At 39.1% G+C, this 23946-nt stretch overlaps 1 protein-coding gene across 2 annotated transcripts in view; it reads left to right on the forward strand.

The window, feature by feature from the left end:
* The window catches only part of grip1 (glutamate receptor interacting protein 1), a 49524-nt gene that overhangs the window by 22428 nt on the left and 3150 nt on the right, over nt 1–23946 (forward strand). For both annotated transcript variants that reach the window (XM_055153990.1, XM_055153989.1), the window contains 23 exons: nt 14899–14979; nt 15720–15855; nt 15944–16089; nt 16248–16331; nt 16415–16490; nt 16565–16710; nt 16821–16968; nt 17040–17209; nt 17523–17660; nt 17750–17899; nt 18111–18297; nt 18411–18556; nt 18855–18935; nt 19139–19208; nt 19696–19841; nt 19922–20066; nt 20337–20476; nt 20564–20761; nt 20852–21005; nt 22211–22322; nt 23383–23493; nt 23568–23684; nt 23777–23923. In XM_055153990.1, coding sequence (XP_055009965.1) covers nt 15752–15855; nt 15944–16089; nt 16248–16331; nt 16415–16490; nt 16565–16710; nt 16821–16968; nt 17040–17209; nt 17523–17660; nt 17750–17899; nt 18111–18297; nt 18411–18556; nt 18855–18935; nt 19139–19208; nt 19696–19841; nt 19922–20066; nt 20337–20476; nt 20564–20761; nt 20852–21005; nt 22211–22322; nt 23383–23493; nt 23568–23684; nt 23777–23923 — 2916 coding nt within the window. In that variant the 5' untranslated portion in view covers nt 14899–14979; nt 15720–15751. The remainder of the gene's footprint in view (nt 1–14898; nt 14980–15719; nt 15856–15943; nt 16090–16247; nt 16332–16414; nt 16491–16564; nt 16711–16820; nt 16969–17039; nt 17210–17522; nt 17661–17749; nt 17900–18110; nt 18298–18410; nt 18557–18854; nt 18936–19138; nt 19209–19695; nt 19842–19921; nt 20067–20336; nt 20477–20563; nt 20762–20851; nt 21006–22210; nt 22323–23382; nt 23494–23567; nt 23685–23776; nt 23924–23946) is intronic.

The raw sequence follows: 23946 nt of genomic DNA on the forward strand, positions 1-23946 counted from the left end.
TACAGCTACTTTAGGTTAGGGTTGAGGGTCTTTGTACAGAAGCCAATCACAGATTTATGCTGTTATGTTAACATTTAAGTACCATAAATGGACACATGACATTGTTCCCAGTTCTTGACTGTCCTTTTAAGACCATGCAGTGCAACTGTGGAACATGCAGTGTTTGGAGTTTGGGAGTGAGTGGACAGTCAGCCTGCTTTGCCTGGTATTTCTCTGTGTATTTGTATATGGACAAGTTCCTAATCATTTTGAGAGCTTTTGCCGTGTCACCTTGCCCACTCTTTTAGTACATTACATGCACGGGGTATGTCTTTTGTCGACCAAGAAGTTCTTGACTACAGCTCAACCTTCATGTAAATCTGAGCAGAAAGCAGTAGTAACGCTGAGACAAACAATACAAAATCCCATGTATGAGACAAAAGGTACCACAAACTTATAAAAGCTTGTGCTGCCTTACAAAATTGTGTAAAGTGACACAGAATTTCTAGTGCTTTCTTGTTCATTGTTGACCTGGTCTAAATTTTTGCATTGTTGTTCTCACAGAATGGCATTTTAATCTTCGTATTAATAAATTTGCGTAATAATACGTTTTGCATTACAGTTCGAATGATAAAGGCACATGGACATTTAACTCTAATAACTAGTACAGACTTTACTAACACCTGAAATCACGTGTATGTGCCTTTTGCAGCATGACATCATCCTCTCGATTTAAGCGTTTGAAGCTGAGAAAATGGCTTACACACAGCGGCAGGCATCATGAGCCAGAGTCTAGCTCCCACAGTGTCCTTTAGGAGGTGCTGATGTCAGAACTATCTCTCATCAGTGCGCCCAGGATTACTGAAGCAGACCTGTCGTGGGGCCTCTATTTGTGTGCTTCCATTTTCTTCAGCTTAATGTATTATCCCTCTTGCCACTGACACATTTTATCAACGCACTCTTGCTGGCTCTGATTCTCTTTCTTCCCCTCACTCTATCTCTCTCCTTCTCTTTCTTTCTCTTCTTGTCTCTCACACATACTCCCTCTCTTCCTCTTGCCTCTTTCTCTAATGTGTCTTGAACTAACTGCTGATAGTGTGTGTGTCACCCCTCTTACTAGATCCATTTAAATATGTGTTCACAGTAATTATTGGTCTACAAGTACAACCAGCCTGCCTGCTATTAACGCTACAAGCACATGTGCTATATAGAAATGACAGAGTAGGAATTAATGACCCATCTAAAATAGCTGATCATCCTTTTTGCACAAGAGTATTACTGAGCAGCCGTGCACACATGTGTGGATGATGCTCTCCTTCTTTGTTTTAGAGTGAAAGATAAAGATCAATTGGTCGAACCTCCAGCTGGTGCATACTGTTGTTGTGCCTCTGGGCAAGACACATTTGCAAGAGTAAAATCAATGAATGACCACTGTTGCACTTTAAGAGGCTGGTTAAGTGCCTGTAAACTGAGTCCATATATGACTCCCAGTTTGCGAATATTTGCTTATACTCCTTTGACTCTTCATTTCCTCCTGCCTTGAGGTTATTTCTTTTAATATAACAATCTGAGAATTGATCGTTAAGTATCCTTAAACTGTGGTTGCACATTAGGGAAGGGGATTGACTATATCTTCGTCTCAAGATGGTCATTTTCATTCATTGATTCATTCATACTGCAAGCTTATCCTTCATCTGTTACATCCTACATTCAGGCCCTGGGCACCGTCCAGGTGGGCAGCTGAGATCCTGGCATCAAACACACGTACTAATTTTCTGCTTGGATAAGCCCAGCACGGACAGCCAATGCTAAGCCCTTACACATATTAATGCCCAGTGCTTTGCCCTAGACAGCCATGTCTGAACTGTGTCTCAGCAGTGCTTAGGTTTGACTCTGAAACCTGCAGTGAGCACCAGGCCTGACTTTCTGATTTGCTTGTTGTCCTTATTCATAGTTTATAAATGGAGATGTAATGACATCTTTTATCTTGGGAGTGTCAACACATTTTTTTTCAGTGCCGGGAGCCTAAGTTAGCTGTGTAAGTATAATAAGATCAAGAGTAGCTTGAGTTGGGTCTGGTCTGTGTTTTTTTTTTTCAGAGAAATATAGAGCATTCATGCTCAATGCCAGATTCGATTAAGATAGTAAGAGATGAAGTGACTTTCCACTCGACTGGGATTAGTTGTTTTTCTCTGCGGCTATGATTGGTTCATTAACTTTCTAGTGTAGTGGGTATTAATGTGGCAGGCTCCCTAATCACATCTTTTTATCTCATCAAGATATGCATTTTGTTGATCTATAGATTGAGTGTCCCCATTTGATTCATAAAATAGTTTTAATTATGCTCAAGTACAATTTTTAAAAAATGAATGTATAAGTGCATTCTATCTCCATTCACTGATCTCCAAGAGTAAAGGCTTTCTGTGGGTTGAAGCTTTCCCTTGTGGAATGTAATATAATGTATAATATCTCCTACTTTTATTCTCTTCATTTTAAGCACACAGATGCATGACACTTTCTGTGTGTTATTAATCATTCAAAAATATAAATATGATTTGTCCCATAATTGAAGTGTCAATATAATCCTATGGGTCACCACTAATTGTATAGTTTTGAACATGGAAAGTGTGTTGCAAACAGGCAAAAGACTGCTGTTTTTAAATCCACTGAAATGAGGATTGAGGATTAGGATTAGGATATATTTGTAGTTTGGGTGGTCATCGTCAGTGTTTTCCTCCTGCACTCACAAGAACTACTTTTTTGTCTGGTGGTGTGTCAGTTTTTGATAAATTAAATATATTTTAGATGGGATAAGATCTTGCACCACAAAATAACACATGATCATACTATTTGTGGAAAATTATCTTGTGATATTTTTCTTTTTTTAATTTGCCAAATCTAAAACTCTCATGTCTTGTATCATGTTGTAGAATTTCTGCAATTTCATGCAAATTATTTTATCAGCTGGCCAATGTATCAATGTACTTTTTTGTTAGAGTAGTACACTGTGTAGACAGTGAGTTCATATCATATAATAACAAGATAATTATTAGAAGCACCCCTCCTAATCTCTGACGTAAAAGCAATGTCAAAACAGTGTGCACCATGCAGGTGAGGATTTGCTGTTATGAGCCAAGACACGAGATGTCAAAGACTGAAATTAGTGATGATTAGCTGCACAGGATCAATAACTCATGTATTTTTTAAAAATTTATTTATTTTTTTTTTTTACAATGGGTGCATTAATTGTCATTGAAAAGAACTGATTTGAATTGGTCACCATCATGTTTTGGTAAAATTAATTGTGATTCTGGATAAAATGATGCATGTATAGCTTGTTAAGATTTTTAAAAAAAACAACAAAGAAAACAAATGGCTAAAGTAGACATTTTCATCATCATTCCTTTTGTTGACAGATTAAAGGTTTATATAAAGGTACACAAAAACACAACAATAAAAACAAGTCAAAGTGTTTAAACCACTGGTATTAAAGGACCTGATATTCAGATTTATTTTTTGATTTACATGATACTGATGCTAAAAATACCACTAAATTGTACCCACCACTGAGGAGTTGTCCTTTTAAATCCTTTGTAAAAACAAATCTTATTAGCCTGTCATTGTTGCTATACATTCATAGCTAATTATATCTTTAGGTTAAGATGAAAGGTTTGCATTTGTGACTGACTCTGCAATGTCCACACTCATTAGAAGTTTGAATATGGCTCTCCACTTGACTTCTGTCCAATTCTGGGTCTTGTCTCTCTCTTTAGCCTAAGGTTTGGCTGAGTCATCAGGGAATAAATGGATGTCAATGCAGTGTTTGTGTGCATCTCTGTCCATTAAGAATCAAGGTCAGTCGCTCCATTATGAACAGGGGTCCACTGTTTTCTCATGCCTTTGTTATGTTTGTTTCTTGGCCCTCTTCTCTATTTCTCACCATTGCACCAGTAACTATCAATCACTCAGTAACTGCAGACAACAGTGTTTTCTCCATAGCAATAAGCATTCTGTGCATTTCCCTTTCATATAGCTAGGCTACTGTGTGCTTGCTGCTTTTTGTGTGGCCAGCAGAGGGAGCTAGAGGAGCAGTTTTTGGAGTAGCATGGAGAATAGGATCACACGCTCACAAGCACTCAAAGTGAGATGGTCAATCCTGTTAGGAAGCATTGCTGGGCTGAGAGCAACATGCAAATGAAATTGTCATTTTTAGCAGCACTGACTTTTACTCTTCTTTTGCTCCTTCTGCCTGTGTCAGTGAGTGGGCCCATCTTATGACAATTATGAACTTATGATGATCTATATGTGAAATAAATAAATTAATAAAAAAAAAAAAAAAAATAAAAATAATATATAATATATATATATATATATATATATATATATATATATATATATATAATATATATATATATATATATATATATATATATTATACACACACACATATATATATTAGGGAGTATTATACCTCTAATGATGTAGGACTAGGGTTGACCTGGCAGTGAGTTCCCTCAGACAGCAGACAGCAATGGTGATGTATGTAGAGTATGTTGGTGTTGTGAAACATTGAGTATAATTGTTTCACCTGTTCAAACAAACAGCTGAGTGGAATTGTTTAACTTCCCACAGCTGTTGTTGTGTGGCACTAGAGAGGTCCCAGCTCACTCAGACACAGCTCATATTTGTATATCTTGGTCCAGAAACATGTCACACACTGTAAATGTCTGAGGGTGCTGCTGTTTGACCTTTGACCTCTGTGACTGAGGGGTGCTGAGGCTGACAGCTGCTGAGGAGTGACAGTGAGACCTCTGTGTGCTGACCCATGTTCATGGTCGGAACCAGGCAGCTCGGCTCCCTCTCTGTGCCTTTGCCTCTTCTTTGAGAAGAATGCTGACTGACCATAAGATGAAATGACCACACACAGACAAAAGAACCATGAATGTCAACATTGTCATGAGATCCTATTTTAATGAATGTTAATGGATCAGAAAACCAAGGAAACAATTATTTAAACAGGCAAATTCAGGGCCACATTGTCATATCTGTACAGAGAAAATCTAGTACTACACTCAGTATAATCTGTACTAGTGGGCCATAGTTAAATGTTGCCTGTATAACTGTACTGCTATTGTATTTGGGTCTACCATTATATTCAACAGTAATATATGACTTTTCCAGTACTGGACACATTTGTGGGATTTTTGACCATTAAAAATATTTTTCCTGTTTTTAATTGCTTAGTGCTATTGAAACATTCCTAATTTTTCATCATGCAAAAACCTTGAATTTCATAGTGAAAACATTGTTATAGAAAAGTACTTCCTTTGCAAAAATGCAAAAGAAAACTATGCATCTTCACAGTAAATAAATTGACCATGTGATTCTTCAGCCTCTGTGGTTGTGCATACAGTGATCTGGACAGGAAAAGCTTCAGGTATCATATTTCATCTGCCTTGGGGAGTGCCTCGGGATCCCATAGCAAATAGCAAATAGTACTGGCTGCAACAGTGCTAAGTGGGGTCACTTACTACCTGTCTACCTCTCAGAAATCCCTTTTTGTTATTATTCTACTGTCTGTCCTGCCTAGTATTAGGCTTAAACACTGCTCAGATGAGTGCATGCTGTGGCCTGTTCATGCATGTGTCAAACAAAAAATTTACCTTTCAACTCTCTTGTGACTTTTTACAAATATCAACAAAATCATATCACAAGGTCTGGGGTCTACACCACAGAAGTCTGTCTTGGTCCATATCTTTTTCTCTGCTTTCATTTTCCTGTCATCCCCTCTTCCCTAACGTTCAATTACAGACCCCTCTAAGGAATTCACACACACATCTACTTTCTGAGAACACTGCCCCTCCCCCTACACTGTACCCAAGTGTGTGACAGAGGAGGGGATAGACACAAAACATGGGGGGGAGCTGCAGCTTGGAAACAAAGGAAAGGAAACAAGGATGCAACAATGGAGCCAATGATGAGGACTTATCTTCCTGTGCTGATGCTTCACGTGCCACACTGTTAGCACACACACTCATTCTGACACAATGAAGGAGTGGTGTGTGAGGGCAAGAGAGAGGGAGAGAGAGAGGGGGGCGAGCACTGAGCCCTGTGATTGGCTGAGACCGGCTAGATGCACCAACAGTGGAAAGAAGCAGAGTGAAGCTGCAGCTAGAGAATATAAAAGCGCCCATGAGTGGAGTGTGTGCATGTGACAGTGTATTTTGTGTTATGGGAGAATAGTAGTAGTAGGAGTCATGCGTGTGCGTTTTGGAGCTACTTCAGGATGCAAAGGGAAACCTGATCTTGCCCAGTTGATGGGGCTTTGTGCTAGCTCTAAACATTGTTAGCTGGCTGCCTCACTGAAGTTCGAACCCGGTGCAGTGGTGATGATGGAGCGTTTTCTAGCCTTGATGCGCATTCTTGGCAGGAAGAGAAGAGGGAGGAGGTATCGGGCCGATGATGACTACCAGGAAGGCTACGAAGACGTTTACTACTACACCAGCAAGTACAACACACACCTTCTGAGTGAGTCCTGAGACAATGAGGAGGAGCAAGAATGGGAGTGGGCTGTTGATAGTGAGGGAGAGGCATTGTTTCATTGTAGCTGTAAGAAATAAAGTAGAGCCACTGATATGAGATGATCAACAGTTTATGTATGCACAGCAGGTGTGTATGTTGTATTATAGATGAAGGTGCTGTGATAGAGAGCAGTTCTGTTACAGTAGTAGACACACTCAGGTATCCAGGTGAAGGGGGCAGGTGCTTGTGGGTAATAATAACAGGAGAGGAAGTGAAGACTGAGGAAAAGAATGTTCACTATGTGGTCCTTTTCTCCCTCAACAGTAATGGAGGTGTTCAGAGAGGGTTTAAACCACATACTGACAATAACACTGCATGGGATCATGGGAGAAGCAGGAGAAAATAATGCCATTGTTTGAAGGTTGCCTGTTCTGACTTGTTTGTTGGTTTGTTGTGTCAGGTGAAATGACGTTGAAGCTCAGTAATTGACTTTTTTTTTTTTTTTATCCAAACCAGGGATAATACAAATAATGTGAAAAGTTTATATTTAAAAAGCTTATATATGTTAAATAAAATAAATTAGATTATAAAATATGGCACTGTACTAAGATGAAATTCACAAGCCAACTCTACTGATGATGGGGCTCAAGGGCTGTGCAGTGAATTGAATGTTGATCAGTGTCAAGATAATAATCTAATAATCTAATCTTCAATGATATGCTTTGTTATTTTTGATGGAGAGGCCTAGCCAATTGTTTGTCAATAAAAGCATGTGGTAGAAATTTAGCAGTGTTTTTGTCCTAAATGTATATAACTGGAAGTCTGTTGTAATGTTCACAAAATGTTTATTGAAAGCATTTTTTGTCAAGCCCTAAGTGGTAGTATGGGTTTTGATTTATCCATTGCCATCAGATTCATTGTTTTTTTTTGTCATTGTACAAATGTGACTTATAGAACAACTGCCTGAACTAAGTTGAGATATTCTATTTAATGCTGCAATAGTCATAAAAACAAATTTCCTCTTGAATTAATTTTGCTGCTGAGCTCCGGTTTGTGGTTACACACTCTCAGTGCCTTGCTATTCATCTTTTGTGCATTTGAAGAGGTTTCCAAATTAATGCAAGTTTTGCCAACTCCTGTAGTCATTGGAAAGCTTTCTCTGCTCTTCAATCTGTTGCAAAATACAAGATCATTAACTTATAAACCATTTTTTTTTTAAATGGGCAAGAGTAGTACATAACCATTCATTCACATAGACAATATTTTTCAGTTGTGTGAATTTACTCATTTACCAGCCAAAGTTTGTGTTAAGCCTTGCGTGTGATTCTGTATGAAGGCATTTCAAGGTTGGTTGACTCACTAACTCGTGTTCCTGCACACGCAAACATTTTCTTCTCAGTTTTTGTGTTAGTGTTAGCCCAGATTGTTTCTTTTCAGTCAAGGTCAGTACAGACAAACTATCTAATGCAAACTATCAATATCCCCATAATCATCTCAATTTCAATCTAAAATAATATGTAAAGTAACTATTAGCTATCATTTGATGTTACAAGTGTCATTTTGGTCCTGGTTACTGTCCTGTATTCCCCTTAATGTACATAAAATGGACATTAAATCATTGTGATTTTTAAAAGCCATATTCTCAGGTCAGTCAATGAGCCAAGGTTTTGAGTGTGCAAGTTTGTACCATTTGGTGCAGTCTGAGATGTTGGATTTTAGTGCTATCTGATACCTCACCAAATCTGCTCAGAATGAGAATGCATCATAATAGAGACGAATGTGGGATCAGGATGAGATTTGAGAAGAGTAAATCAGTGGGTTAACTGGAGGCTTTTGCAGACTTCCGCTGAAGATGATTGTAGAATTATGTCATCCAACAACAGATTTTCTATTTCAGTGTTCTGCTTAGTTTTTTTGCTTCAGAATAACACTGAAACAGATTCACACTGGAAACTCATGCTTAAACTTGCTCAATCTTATGCTTATGCTTATTTTTTATGAACAATGTCTTATTACTCAAGTCCGCCATACACTACAGGAGAATTTGCCCGATTTAGGACACAATTTGCTTCTCCCACACTTTGGGGAGGCATGACCCAACTTTGGGTCTTCAGTTAAAACTCCCACCTTTTCATCCATATTATCCATTAGAATCCTTCGCAGATATTTGCATAGAAGTGCAGTGCACTGATCTTTTGTACACTTAAGTCTCAAAGCAAGTCGCTTTCCTGTAAACAAGAAACAACTGACATGAGGCACGCTCACCACTTTTATCTTATGGTTCATGGTATCTCGTTGCAGCTCAGAGGATTGTAAGATTTAAAATCTCATACAACTGTTGCCAGGCTTTAGATATTTTAAAGGTAGGATATATAGAATGTGTGTCTGCCCCTAGATATGAAGAAACCATGCTCAAACCAAATATTACTTTTACAGTTAACGAATGTAATGATGAAATCTTCTAAATTATAACAAAAACATGATGGTCAAATTGCTGATGTTTTTATTTGGTGTTTTGTTTTTTAAAACAATCCTTTTTATACCAGCAAGAGTGGTAAATGGTAAATGGTCACATTTTTCTATAGCGCTTTTCCACCTTCAAGGCACTCAAAGCGCTTTACAACAAGGAACCACTCACACATTCACTCACACATTCACACACCACTGTACGCAGACACTGTGGGCAAGGTGGGTTAAGTGTCTTGCCCAAGGACACAACGACAGCATTCATCTGTGGGAGCTGGAATCACACCAGCCAACCTGTGGGTCAGTGGATCTGACCGCTCAACCTGTGATGTTTGTGCAGGCTTCATACCCTCCATTTAACAACCCAAGGAATTAACCAGCTATGGCACAGCTAAGATAAGATAAACACATTTTGAGCATAGATGGCTCTTGGATGTTGAAACCATGTGTTTTCACCTCGTAATCGTTGCTATAGGAACACTTTGGCCCTACCTCCATGTGTGACTGTCCCCTTTTGACATTTGAGACCATCATATTCATACATAGGCCTCCAGCCCCTCCGCCTGCTGTCCTCCTTGCAGCATGCCGGCTGATCATATTACACATTGAATCATTGTGATGCATAAATTTGCACACTAATGGGGTGAAATGTTATGTTAGAAGATACATAGCACTATTCGCAAAGGAAGAGTCACATGTTGTGTGGAGTTGTTGACATGTAAAAGGTGCTAATTAGAGCTTTGAATAGAAAATAGATTAGCACATGTTTTTAAATGAAGGTAGATTGGGTAAATGGGCTATTTCAATTTAGACAAAATAAGGCCCTATTTAAATTTTTTAAATGTACAAAACACCTTCATTAGTTTCCTGCTCGCTGTTTGTCTTACCATGAAACAGACACGTACACACCCACCTTCTTTTTAACCATGTGTCAGTGTGCTAGAAAGCCTTTGAGGCCCACATTCCTATTTTTACCATTTGCTGGATTCAAACTTGTGAACAATGGCACGGAGAGTCCATAATGACAAATCTGCATCTTAATTAATCTGTATGTATCCCAGGGTACATTTTCTTCATTATTTGAACATGACTTTTAATTAGTTAATTTGCAGAACAATGCCTTTTCCATGCTCCAATTCTCCAGTACTGAGGATTGAAAGAACACAGGCCATATTTGTTAAGTATAATTTTATCAAACATGCAAAACATGCACTAAATGCCATCACTACAGTCAAAGTAGGTCAAAGGGGTTCAATGATTTGCCACAAGATTAAAGTAATTTAACTGGAGACCATTTGTTTTAAGATATTCATCATTTAAAACATCTGAAACATGAAAGGTGGTGTTTTTTTTTTTTATTACATTATCCCACCATATTGCCCAGGCCAACTGTAAATAATACACCTCTTTGTATTGACGTTATAATATGTTATAGCAGCTATCCTCCTCTTGAAAATAATTTGCCTCTACTAACCTACTAACCTAACTAAGCTTATGCTTATAACAAGACATGCACCAAATAGGGATGGGACTCTCATGAGATAAAATTGTAACAAGATTGTGCACATTTTAGAAAGACAGACAATGTTGGTGTCAGGCCAGATTATTATATTATAAATGAGATTATAAATTATGTCAAAATCTAGTGGTCCCATCCCCAGCATACATACGAATCCAGCAATACAGTTCTGATATCAGTGCTTTTAGTGCATCTTAATTATCTAATATGAATATCCGTATTAGGGCATCACTAACTGACAGGATAAAAACAAGATATATTAGCTTTCTCATTACCATGAGCTTTTCATGGTCAGTACTATACAGATATTAAACCCTATCCACTGAAGTTTGGCTGCACTATTAGGCTGGTAGATTATACAGCATCGGCCTGTCTGCTCCTCACACACACATATGAACTTGTCAGTCTGACTGTGACTGTTCGCACTAATTAAAGGTTAGCACATCCTTCCTCTGAGCAAGTGAGTGGAGTGTTATTAGCTCTTTCTGTGGGAGTGCTCTGATGGTTATAGATAGTTATAGCAGAGTCTCACATACAGAGACCTGTGAAAACCGTATGGAAACAAACTGCAGAATGCCTATGACAAATCATTTCTGCAAGTCCAAGTTTATGCTGGATTGCATTGTCGTTTGTGGGTAAAAATGAGCGGTGAGCATACCTCTTTAATCTAACCACTACGCAGGTCACACTCACCCCTCAATTATTCATCAGCCTGTTTCTATGGCAACAGCTGGAGCCGTGTGTTACAGAGGTGGATGACTGATGGTAGCAGGGCCAGACACAGACATGGATGAATGTATCAGATGACTTAATACTGTTACTGTACAAATATTTCGACTCTGACTGAGAGGTTATTAAAAAGCTGTTTTTGTTCAATTTAGTTTAAAGCCTGGTTAAGTAAATAACAGAAACAAGTTACAAGTTACAAGTGACAAATATATCACACAGGCACCATTCAATATCGGACTTTGTGATGGACACTTTTTAGGGTTCTGAATCAATTCTAAAACTAGCATGTTGCTGAATAAAAGTTAACAATTCCCGACAATTCCTAGTTTTAGTATGGTCTTCATACCAGAACAAGTAAAGTATTAAAGTGCTATTATTTTGTGTTGAAAATTAGATTATTTTGTATGTGTGGGTGTGTGAGAAAGTTTTATTGAAAAGATTTAGTGCAGTTGTAGAGACCAGTCTTTGATGAATGGTTTATTTTTGTCTTTCTGTAGTTCACAATTTACACTTGTGCTTCCTCCTGTGTGTTGCCAAGCTTTGTCCAGTAGGGGGCAAGAGAGATCAGAGGAGATGCTCAAGAGATCACCAGACAAGCCTTGGTCATTTTCTCCAACGTTTGTGTGTTGGGGTATGTGCAGTGTTCAGTGGATACGCACAGATGTTATGGTAACATTTACACTAATACCTTTTACTCTCACTAACACTAATCCACATTAATCTACTGCTGGAATACTGACCTACATGTTCAACCGCTCACCACCTGTGTCCTAACTCCACCTCAGCCAGTCACAGCACACACACAGCACTCTGGGTCTTTGACTATTGGCTGTGCACTGTCAAATAACTACTACTACTACTGTGACAGGCACTACCCATAATCTCCTTTTGTTATTTGCCTGTTATATTAAATACTGAATGAATGCACATCAAGGATTTTAATATGAACCGTTGAGGAATGTAATAAACTCGGGAATAAACTTAGACAGCCCTCTCTCTGCAAGGCCTGGTGATTACTCAAAGATTTCTTGCACATTTCAATTTGAAGCCTCAAGGACAGGCCCACCCGGACAGTAATATCTCTCCAAAATTAATATTTACAGAGTTTTCTATTGCGTGTTACATTGGCATTTTATCAATGGCACAGCTTCAAATAATTTTATATTCTGATTGAATGTAAACACCTGCACAAGTATTTACTTATAGGTTATAAAATAGAATGATATGAATTCTTTTGAATGAGGTATTGATATGTTGATGTGTCCCATATAAACACAAATGTATTGATTTCAAATGCCCATCATTGTTACTGTGAAGAATGTGAAGTATTTATATTTTGTGGAGCACCACATAGTTTTTTCTGGTCTAGTGTAAATATTTCATGAGGCCAAGTCACAGGTCAGATCTGTGGAAAGACAAACCCACTCACAGTAAGAATCTAAGGCGTGTTGAAGAAGTGTAATATGGTGTGAAATATTCCAGGCAAAGCAATAACATCTCTAGACAAGCCGCTGATGGACCACTCATCAGAAAAGTTACACAGTGCACTTTTAAGTTAAACTTAATTGTAATTGTTGAATGGCCTTGGACTCACTAACAGACCTAGGCTGTATCTAGGCTTAGTGGGCCTTTACAAGGATGTTTATTGTTTAGGTTTGTTTTTTGTTTTGTTTTGTTTTGTTGGTGGTGGTGGGTTGTTTTGTTTTTTTTTTTTTCAGATGTAATGCATTTGTCACGATGAGGCTACTGGAAAACTTTGTGTGTGTGTTTGGCCTTGGTGTGATGTGTTGACCCGTTGACTCTGCTCATCTCTCCCTCATCAGATTCACTCTTGATTTCTAGACCATTGTTACACTACTCTCCACTCAGTTCATTTAATCCTTCTATGTTTTCCCCTCTTAACTGTGCATTAGTCCATTTGCGCGACCATTTCCTCTTGTGTATATCCTATCCTCCAGCTGCTTGCACCGACCCATTATAGCATCAGTGGGCTACAGCAGTCTTCTCCCCATCACTTCTTCTCTCTCCCTTCTGCGCAGACTCCGACCCCCACCCCTCTCCGTGCCTCCTTTTCCCCTATGCTTCGTTTTCATGGTGGAGCATCACATCTGCAGCGCACTCACCCGCTCACACACACATACACACTAGGCTAGTAACTCTGATCGCTATGGTTCATATTTAGTATCTTCATAATGGTGTGAATTTTGGGGGCTGCCGCTCTATCGCTCCAGGAGAGAGAGGAGAGGACGAAGGTGTAGTTTGTGACGGCGGCATCTGCATGGCGCTGCAGCGGGGGGAGGCGACGCTCGGCTCGGCTTCATCATGATCGCCGTGTCGTTTAAATGTCGCTGCCAGATTCTGCGCAGGGTGAATAAAGGTAGAAACTCGCATATGGCAAATGTTTACGTACGGGCGTCTGAATGGGCGCTAAACTGCCGACATTGGAGCATGTTGTGTTTATTAGTGATGCCATAGACTTGCGCGCGTGTGTGTTTGGGTGACTGGACGTGCACGTGTGGAGCGCTCTCCTTGCAGGGACCGGGTCGATGGCCGCTGGTTGCTTGAGGAGACCTTCAAACTGACAGTGGTACAGAAGAAGGAGACAGTGAGGTGTAGGGCTTTGCATATGATTTTCATTAATGTAATATTCATGGTGTGTCTTAACAAGGGAGAGACAGATGATTGGAGTAGAAAAGAGGCCACTCTGCGTGATGCTCAGGGTCGACCCGTTGGAGTACAGCCTCTGATGGTTTACTTTTGAGTTTGTTTCATACTTGCGAAAAGTTTTGCAACTCACACTGTTGTTGCTGTCTGTCTGAAATAGAAAATGTAAATTATTTCAAATATTTTTGGGGACTTATTTAAAAACATATGCCATCATTCTTATTCCTAGGAGTTAGATACAAAAATGATCAATAGTATGCATGATAATTTCATCTAGACTCTAAACACCCATAATTATTCATGACTGAAAGTGCACGTTTTTAATAGCCTTCTACTCATGCTACTCTGAGATTTCACTCATGTGCATGAAAATTATGTATTATGTTTTATGTTTTACCATTTGAACTCAACCTTCAACAGACTTATGACTTCTTGGTTCTTTATTCATATTCATATAATATTAACAATACTATATATAGCTTGATGTTCCATGAAGAAATAAACCTGCATTGAAAATGTCTTTGGCTTCATCGTCACCTCTGTAGTTTACTATGTGATTGTAGAGTGTAGATGAGACAGAATGAGAAAGATGCTGTTGTCCTACATCTGGAGGAAGAGGAGGAGGAGGCTTAGCTTTCATCTTCAGTTAGCTACAGTCTGTGTGCATGTGTTTGTGTGTGTGTATTTTTCCATTGTGTCTCTGTGCACTGCTGCTGGATTGAAAACACTAGCGCTGTAGATATCAAACAGATTAGCACCAACTGGGGCCAAATCATATGGTGGAAAATAGGACACCAGAATAAAAACAATTATGACCCTAGGGTGGGTCACAGAAAATTGTAGTTAGCAAGTCCAAACGTTTTTCAAATAAACAAAGGTTCAACATGAGCAAATACAGGTGCCACACCATTGGTTGGCACCAATGTATTTACACATTTTCAACATTTTCCAAACTATGGAAGGTTAAATTTGTACTTCTGTGATGAGTAATGAGCATTTTTCTGTTCCATTTGTTGTAGATGAAGGGCCGTACACCAAACACTCAGGGGGGTCTAGACCTCCGGATGGAGCGCTGGCTATCAGGAGGCAGAGTATACCAGGTAAAACTTGAATTCTTAATTCATGATGTCCGTATTTTTGTTTGGCCTCTCGTTGATTTATACACTTTATTTAATCGTGTCCAATGAAAATAACTAACCCAAAATAGATCTTACCCTCCCAGACAAAATACCTGAAGAAGGTGCATTTTTATACAGCCTACCTACCCCCACCTGGAATCAGTGTCCTACTTTCAACATGTAGCTAAAGCTTAGAATAATTCCAAAAAAAAAAAGGTGAACCTCTCTGCATTGACTTGGGGAAGCTGTCAACAAGTTACTGTAAGTCATAGAAAAAGCTTATGTTGCTAGACTCTGAATAAATTGTTTTGTGTGATTTTACTCAAACATCCATATTTATCATAAAACGTAAGTTTCTTAATTAACTCTTAATTTCTTCTCCTAATTATAGATTGTATGCTCCTAACAGAAACAATAGTGTCTTAAACCTTTTTTTATTTTGTTAAAAAGGCAAGCGAACAATGAAACATGTGTAACATGCTAATATGTAATATTTATTGTTGACTTGTTTAGAAACATCTCTTCTACTTTAGCCCAGTAAAATATTTTACGTATTTGATGAAAAATGTATGCATGTTTCTGTACCAGAATTTTTAATACATTTATTTCTGTGTGCTGAAAGAAAAAACATGAAATGACATAATACATCATTTTTATTAATTATTTTGTTTATTATGACAAATCCTCTGTTGTGACTGCTTGTAACTGTCCTTGTGGTTTAGATGAGTTTCGCGGCTGCTCTGTTGTGGAGTTGATGAAAAAAGAAGGCACAACACTTGGTTTGACAGTTTCTGGAGGCATTGATAAGGATGGGAAACCACGAGTGTCAAACCTTAGACAGGGAGGCATTGCAGCTAGGTAATATCATATGTGCTTTATTTCATTTTGCTTTAGAGAATTCATCCTTTGCTTTGCATTAGTTGTTGAATAATAACTTTTTGTGCAGGAGTGACCAGCTCAATGTGGGTGACTATATACGCTCTGTTAATGGCATTAATCTGTCTAAGTTCAGACATGATGAGATCATCAGCCTTCTCAAAAATGTTGGGGAGCGAGTGGTTCTGGAGATTGAGTATGAATTGCCACCTGTCTGTAAGTATTGCTTTGTTACATAGATCTGCTTTAAGACATGAATGCTTATGAAGAGGGCCTGTAATGCTCTGATTTCTATTGTGTGATTATAATAATGTTGAAGTCAGTGACACTTCATGTGCAGTGTGTAACTGTGAGTGTGGTGCTGTGTGTTGCAGCTGTGCAAGGCTCAGGTGTTATGTTTAAAACTGTGGAGGTCACACTTCACAAGGAAGGCAACAGCTTTGGCTTTGTTATCAGAGGTGAGGAGGGCACGCTGAGGTGGGCTCTGCATATTTACTCTGGGCTATTTAAAGACGCTCATGACACAACTTTGTCTCCTCAGGAGGGACTCACGAAGACAGGAACAAGTCTCGGCCTATTGTCATGACCACAATCAGACCAAGTGGTCCTGCCGACAGGTGTGTGAATAGTCCCTGTCAGATGTTGCTCTGTACCTCTGTAGAAGCTGAAAACACTGTCTCTCTCTCTATAGAGAAGGTACCATTAAGCCAGGTGATCGATTGCTCAGCATCGACGGCATTCGTCTCCATGGCAGCACACTGTCGGAGGCCATGAGCATCTTAAAACAGTGTGGGCAGGAGGCCACTCTCCTGATTGAGTACGATGTGTCTGTGATGGGTCAGTAATTAATGTACTACCAACTCTTTTATGACTATTTCCCTCCTGTCACAAATAGTGATGGCTCTGGTTTAAAAGGAAAAAATATATATTTTGTGACTTTTCTACAGACTCTGTAGCCACAGCATCAGGTCCCCTTTTGGTAGAAGTTGCCAAAGCCACTGGCTCCAGTCTGGGCGTGGCTTTGTCCACCTCTATGTTCTGCAACAAGCAAGTCATCATCATTGATAAGGTCAAACCAGCCAGTATAGCTGACAGGTAACAGGCTCACACTTGTCCCCCCAATATATATTTATTATTTATGTTTTGATTGTGTATATGTATTACAGATGTGGTGCTCTTCATGCTGGAGATCACATTTTGTCAGTTGATGGAAAGTCAATGGAGTTTTGTTCTTTGGCTGAAGCGACTCAGCTGCTCTCGGCCTCTGGTCAGACAGTTCGCCTGGAAATACTCCCTCAACACCAAGCTAGACCAGCTCTGAGTGCACCTCAACAAGGTAAATCGGGATAATTTGTGTAAATGGACATGCATTACCAGGTTCAGTCTTCAGTGCATACACATATTGTATGCTTGAGCTTGAACACCACCACTGTACATTCTTAATGCAGCATGTCAACAGCCTCTATTATTTAAATAGTTCTACATCTTCCAGACAAAGAAAAGCCACTTGTAGTCACATTTGTTCCTGAATGATTGTAAATAAAGGATTACATATATGATATGTAATCATTTATAACCCCATCTTACCCTTTGTCTTAACCAAATACCCTCCTTTGTGTGTCAATGTGTGTGAATCTGTATGTGTTCAGTCAAGGTGCAGCGTAGTCCCCGCCCCTTACCCTGGGAAACTGGAAGCTCCACCCCTTTACTTCCCCCTTACCACTACAATACGTACCACCCTGACCAATCTGGTGCCAGGTCGCACAACCGCCATACAAACAATCCTCGTATGTCTTCCTCTCTCTGTATTTCTTCAGTGTGCTGTTTGTTATGACAGAGACAAACCTCATTAATATTAATTTTCCTGTATTTTTAGCCCTTAGTCACTCATTCTCACCTGGATCCATGTCAGCCTATAGTCTCTCATCCCTCAACATGAGCACTCTGCCCAGGAACATGTATCCCACAAGTCCACGAGGCACACTCATGAGGAGGAAGGGCAAGAAGAAGGACTTTAAGAGTTCATGTACGTGTTTGAAATATTAATAGTTTTCAGGCAAGGAATGTTTTCCTGATTTGTAGGAACTGGTATAGTATTGGCTATAATGTAATTAAAATCAAAATACTAAATCATTTGAAAGGTCCTTACAGTTAGAAAGGAATAATTTTCCTGAAACCCATGAATACATTTTTAAATCAAAGCTACCAGTATTCACTCTCTATATGTTCTTTGCCAGTGTCGCTGGCGTCCAGCACGGTAGGCCTTGCTGGTCAGGTGGTTCACACGGAGACCACTGAAGTAACGTTGCTAGGTGATGGAATAATGGGGTTTGGGTTGCAGCTACAGGGAGGAGTTTTTGCAACAGAAACACTATCTTCTCCGCCCCTAATTGCCTACATAGACCCCGATAGTCCAGCAGAAAGGTAAATGCTTTTAATCCAAATGTAGCATTTTAAAACTGTCAAACATTATCTGTTTTAGTTTTTATGCATTTTGTACTATACATACAAATTTAAGGCTGTGTTCAATTTGGTAGGTGTGGAATCCTGCAGATTGGTGACAGGATTTTGTCCATAAATGGCATTCCTACAGAGGACTCCACGTTAGAAGAAACCAATCAGCTGCTCAGAGATTCATCCATTACAGCTCAACTGACTCTGGAGATTGAGTTTGATGTAGCAGGTTTGTCTGCTTCACAATTCACATTTTTGTACTGCCCCACTGTCTGTCTAATGCTGCTGCCATATGCCTCAAACATGTCAGTTATGACTCACCCACTATGACTGTCACTATTGACTGGATAAAGGAACAGCTGAGCAGTAGTCACAATAAACTGTGCACCATATGATATGCAGACTATGATCCTCAAGTCTGTCTAGTTTTGGTGTCATTATAGATTAAAATCTGTTATTTATTTTGCAGCCATATGCTTGTGGTGAAAGAATAATGTGACTTATGTGTGGCATTTTTAAACTTTTAGAGTCAGTAATCCCCAGTTCTGGCACATTCCATGTGAAACTCCCTAAAAAACCTGGAGTGGAATTGGGAATCACAATCAGCTGTAAGTAAATACTCTAATTGTGAGAATGGCATATTCATTTTCCCATGTTTGCTTATTAATAACTTTTTGCTCTCAAATAAGAAATAAAATCTATATTTATTTACTTATGTATATACTCTGTGCATTTATTTTTTAATAATTGCATCATCAGCCAGGAGAAAAATAACTTTTGATGTAAAAGTTATATGTCTGTGGTTGTGCAGCTCCATCCAACAGAAAACCGGGTGATCCTCTGATCATCTCCGACATCAAAAAGGGCAGTGTGGCTCACAGGTACGCAAACAGACTAACAGACACACACATACACAGGTTTTCATGTTTTGTAGGGACATTGCACTGAATATGTTGTTGATCTGATATTTTAGGATTCAAACTGTCTCCTTGAAGTGCCTGTGTTACATTTTTAAATCCTCCGCAATGTGATGATTAGACCCCCTCCCCTTACACAAATTGAGACTCAGCTGTGTCAAATGTGATGCAGAAAATATGAGACAAAAAGCCTTGCTTATCTATTTTTACCTTTGTCAATGATGTAATTCAGTTGGCTTCTCTGTTGGTTTATTGGTCTATCAGACTCAAGGACAAGCATGTTTTTTGCCCTTTGTCATTTACAAATCCAGACATATTTGCACATTCTTTTTTTAATATTTTTTAGTTAGCAAAGCATTAACACATACTGTAATGTTTATGTTTGTTTTTAATTAAGTATGTGTTTTGCCCTAAATGAATGCTGCTCTTCTAATAGTAAGTTGTGTTTCAGGACTGGCACATTAGAGTTAGGAGACAAACTGCTGGCAATTGACAACATTCGAGTGGAGAACTGCTCTATGGAAGAGGCTGTTCAGATCTTACAGCAGTGTGAAGAGCTGGTCAAATTAAAGATCCGCAAAGATGAGGACAATTCAGGTACTAATTTCAACTTCCAGCAAAAGTCATAGTATTAAATGTACAATGTGTGGGATGATTAACTTGATAATGTTTTCCAGATGAACAGGAGGTTTCTGGGAGTATCATCTACACTGTGGAGCTGCAGCGATATGGAGGTCCGCTGGGCATTACCATTTCAGGCACTGAGGAACCGTTTGACCCCATCATAATCTCTTCACTCACCAAAGGAGGGCTGGCAGAAAGGTTTGTTTATTTTTATTTTTTATTCATTTGGGACTGAACAAAACTATTGTTGCAGCTTAAAGTGCAATAAAAATACTGTACAATACAATGGGGACAAATGAGCTACATTGCCCTCTGGTGGTGAGAAAAATACAACTTAAATCTGTACACAGATTTTTGTAATACACTTACATACACCTCAGTAAAAGTGATTTAACAAGGAAGTTAGATTATCTGAAACAACTAGTACATGGCTGTGTCCCTAGCCTTGTATCTCACTGTACTCTACAGGACTGGGGCGATCCATGTAGGAGATCGTATTCTTGCCATTAACAGCAGCAGCCTCAAAGGCAAGCCTCTCAGTGAAGCCATTAGTCTGCTGCAACAGGCTGGAGAGACAGTGACGCTGAAGATCAAGAAACAAGGAGACTGTATGTCCACTTTTGCTCAAAATAATGTCCTTTTACATTTATATATTTAATTATGTTGGAGAAAACTTTAATGTCTCTCTTTTTTAGTGTCAAGTCCAAAGACATGTGTGATTGGCCCCGGTATAGGAATGGGACTTGGTCAGGAGAACCACGATGGAGAAGAGGAGACTGTGATAACGGTGGTCCCTCCGCCAGGTCAAAGGTCATTTTGTAATTTGCCCTCTGTAGACAGTGCAGTGGAATCATGGGATGGCTCCAACTTGGACAGCACCTTCACCAGCCCAGGTAAAAGCATCTCTCCACACTACACAGATTTAAATTTCAAAACTGTATGCATTTTCTATTATAAGTATTATAAATTGTTTTTGTTTTTAGCCCCAACTTTTCAGTCAGGTCCTTTTGGTTTCCACGAGTGGCGCAATGCAAAGGCAACAAACAACCAGTCATCGTCCACTACTCGCCAGAAAGTTAACCCTCTGTCAGATTTGGGCCTCAGCGATGATGACTGGGACCATGCGCCACTTGGAGGGTAAGGCACAATAACAATACATTCAATACAGTATTGTTGTGCTTTAAAGGAATGCCAGTTTACAGTTCTTTCTTTTGTTTTTTTTGTAGTTATTATGCAAAACTGACTCAAATGAGCTTTTTGCCATGTTATAATGTTGTTACTTCCTCAAAAATCTGAAGTTGTGTTTTGCTTCATTCATGCAGGTTTGAGAAATCCCTTATTATTAGTCTGTCTGCATCTTCAAAGCTCCAATGCACCGTTCCACCTTGTGATGTCACAAAGCGGTTGTTTTAATGTTAACAGCTACCTTTTACATTGAGTTCAGTATAGCTTGACGATTCCTGGGCTGAAATTATCCAAATGATTCTAGTTAAAGTGTACAGAGTTTAAAAACAGTGGAACACTTTCTGTATTACCACATGACATCACAAAGTGGAACAGAGTGTCTTCTGTTCAAGAAAAGAACTCAGCCCAAATATACAGGGTTAGTGCGTTAACGTCACATGTGTGAATGAAACAAAACACAACTCCAGGTATGTTTTTGACGAGGAAACAACATCGTAACATAGATCCGAAAATGGCATAATATCGGCCCTTTAAACCACTGTACACAGACACAGCAGTCATTTCTTTTACACTGACTCTAGTATTTAGATTTTTAGGCACTGTGAAATAGGTTTTGTTCTTCAGTGATCTCAAGAGATATTTCCAGTCTAAAAATATTCCCAGTCTCAAACTTCAGTGGTCCTTTATAGTCAAGGGCCTTACAAGTTTACACTTGTTTTCTTTCTCTTGTTACTAGTTTTTTGTTTTTGGTTTTTTGTTTTTGTTTTGTTTCTTAGCTTTTCTAAAACCCACTTAGGAATATTGCTTATTACTGTAGTTTAAAAAGTAACTTACATAACTAAAGAATGTAGATTCTTTCTACTTTCTCTGAGCCATAAACACATCATACCAATACTAATATCATCAACAAAATAGCTTCTTTAACAGTAATATGTCTCTGTCTGCAGAGCATATAACCATCCCAGTGGTCTAATCAGTGACAGCAGGTATCCCACTCATTTTTACTTTAACCCCTCTCTGTCACTCCTGTACCCCACAGCAGCTCTCCTCACAAGGTTGACCTCTGAACCCTGAACACACCCGGGTCCCCTGAACTCCAGCATGACACATCCACTTCCACTGGCTGTGACATTCATTTAATACATATTTTTATTCAGGTTCAGCGTTGTACATGATGGGACAGAGCCAGACCAGGAGGAAAATTTCTGGTCACAAGCACTGGAGGACCTTGAGACCTGTGGCCAAAGTGGCATACTGCGAGAGCTGGAGGTGAGTTGCTTAACAGACCCACTGACCACTATTGATAATTCACAGTCACTGGGTTGGATATGTTCAGTTACTCATGTTTTGGTTGTACCTGCTTCAAAATGGTAATTACTGTTAATAACACAGGCTTTAAAAATAGCATTCAAACAGTGCTTTGTAATTGTTCACTTTGTCTCAATGAAAAATAAAATGCACAAAACACTATCTTAAATCAGGTTGAAAAAAAGAAATGGCTCCTTCTCTTCTAGGAGTCTGGAAAGGAGACGGACCTCCTCAGTCTGGTATCCTCTTTTCTCCCCACTTACTAATTGCTCCTCCTCTCCTCTCTTCATAGTATATGAAGTTTTAGCTTTGTAAAACACAGGACATCTTAGTTGAATGTGACTCTAACAGCACCCTGGCAGCAAGCAAAGCCCATGGTGACGTCATTGTGATATTTGAGTGACATCACCCAGCTTCTCAACAGTCACGTTGCAGAGTTATGGTGCACCGGGCATGGCAGTTTGAGCAAGGCATGCTGGGAAAGCTTGTGCAAGGCCTGATTGGTAGTTTGTTTTGCCAGTTATGAAGCTTATCTCTCAGTCATGCATGCATCCAATGATTTTTTGAGCATTTTCTGAGTGACATGGGTGAAGCTTGAACTAAATTTGTAATAATTTTAGTTTACAGTTTGTGCTGTGGATAAATAAAACACATAATGCAGCACAGCATTTTTGATGATTAGAATCTATTACAGTTAATAGTGAGATTGATAGTGAGATTTTGTAATGGAGATACATTAGACACATTTGTCTGATTTGCGGTTTGCAGTGAACATGTGAAGCAATATTCTGCAAAGAGATGTCAAATCAAGGTCTTACAATACGTCATAAAAATCATCAAAAATATATTATTATTTATGTATTAATAATATAATATGTTCTTCAGATCACAGAGGACCAAAACTAGTTGAAAGTTAGTCTAATATAAATTGAATTACAGTTGCTGGTCAACAGATGCCATGCAGTTTTTAAACATTTATTTACTGATACTGATTTGACCTTGTACTGAATTGCTGTTATAGGCCACAATCATGTCAGGCTCAAGTCTCAGTCTGAACCATGACCCCACTCCTCTGCGCAGCACACTGGGACGACAGGCCAGTTTTCAGGAGCGCAACAACTCCCGTCCACAAGTAACCCTCATGATAGTTTGCGTAAATGGCAATATATAAACTTTTGAATTCAACTCAGTTTTACTTTAATTCAGGTGAGTGCGAGATCGAACACGTTGCCATCAGACCCTCAACGTAGAGCTTTTGCCATGAAGAAGATGCGTCAAGAGGTAAATGAAATCCTCAACCAGACCCCAGTGGAACTCCATAAGGTATAATATATCAGAAATTATTTTGCACACTTTGTTTTCTCTATGCTAACATATGATTTATGGAAGTGTGTGTAATGTTCTTGTTTGTGCAGCTGACTCTGGAAAAGGTATCCGATTTGGATGATTTTGGATTCAGTGTTTCGGATGGTTTGTTGGATCGAGGTGTCTATGTCAACAACATTCGACCAGGAGGCCCAGCAGAGCAAGCTGGGCTCAAGGCCTTTGATCGAATACTACAAGTAAAATAGTTTGGCAGATTGTA

The sequence above is a fragment of the Boleophthalmus pectinirostris genome, unplaced genomic scaffold, assembly GCF_026225935.1.
Source record: "Boleophthalmus pectinirostris isolate CB_2022bp ecotype Guang Dong unplaced genomic scaffold, ASM2622593v1 HiC_scaffold_18, whole genome shotgun sequence".
Lineage (NCBI taxonomy): Eukaryota > Metazoa > Chordata > Actinopteri > Gobiiformes > Gobiidae > Boleophthalmus > Boleophthalmus pectinirostris.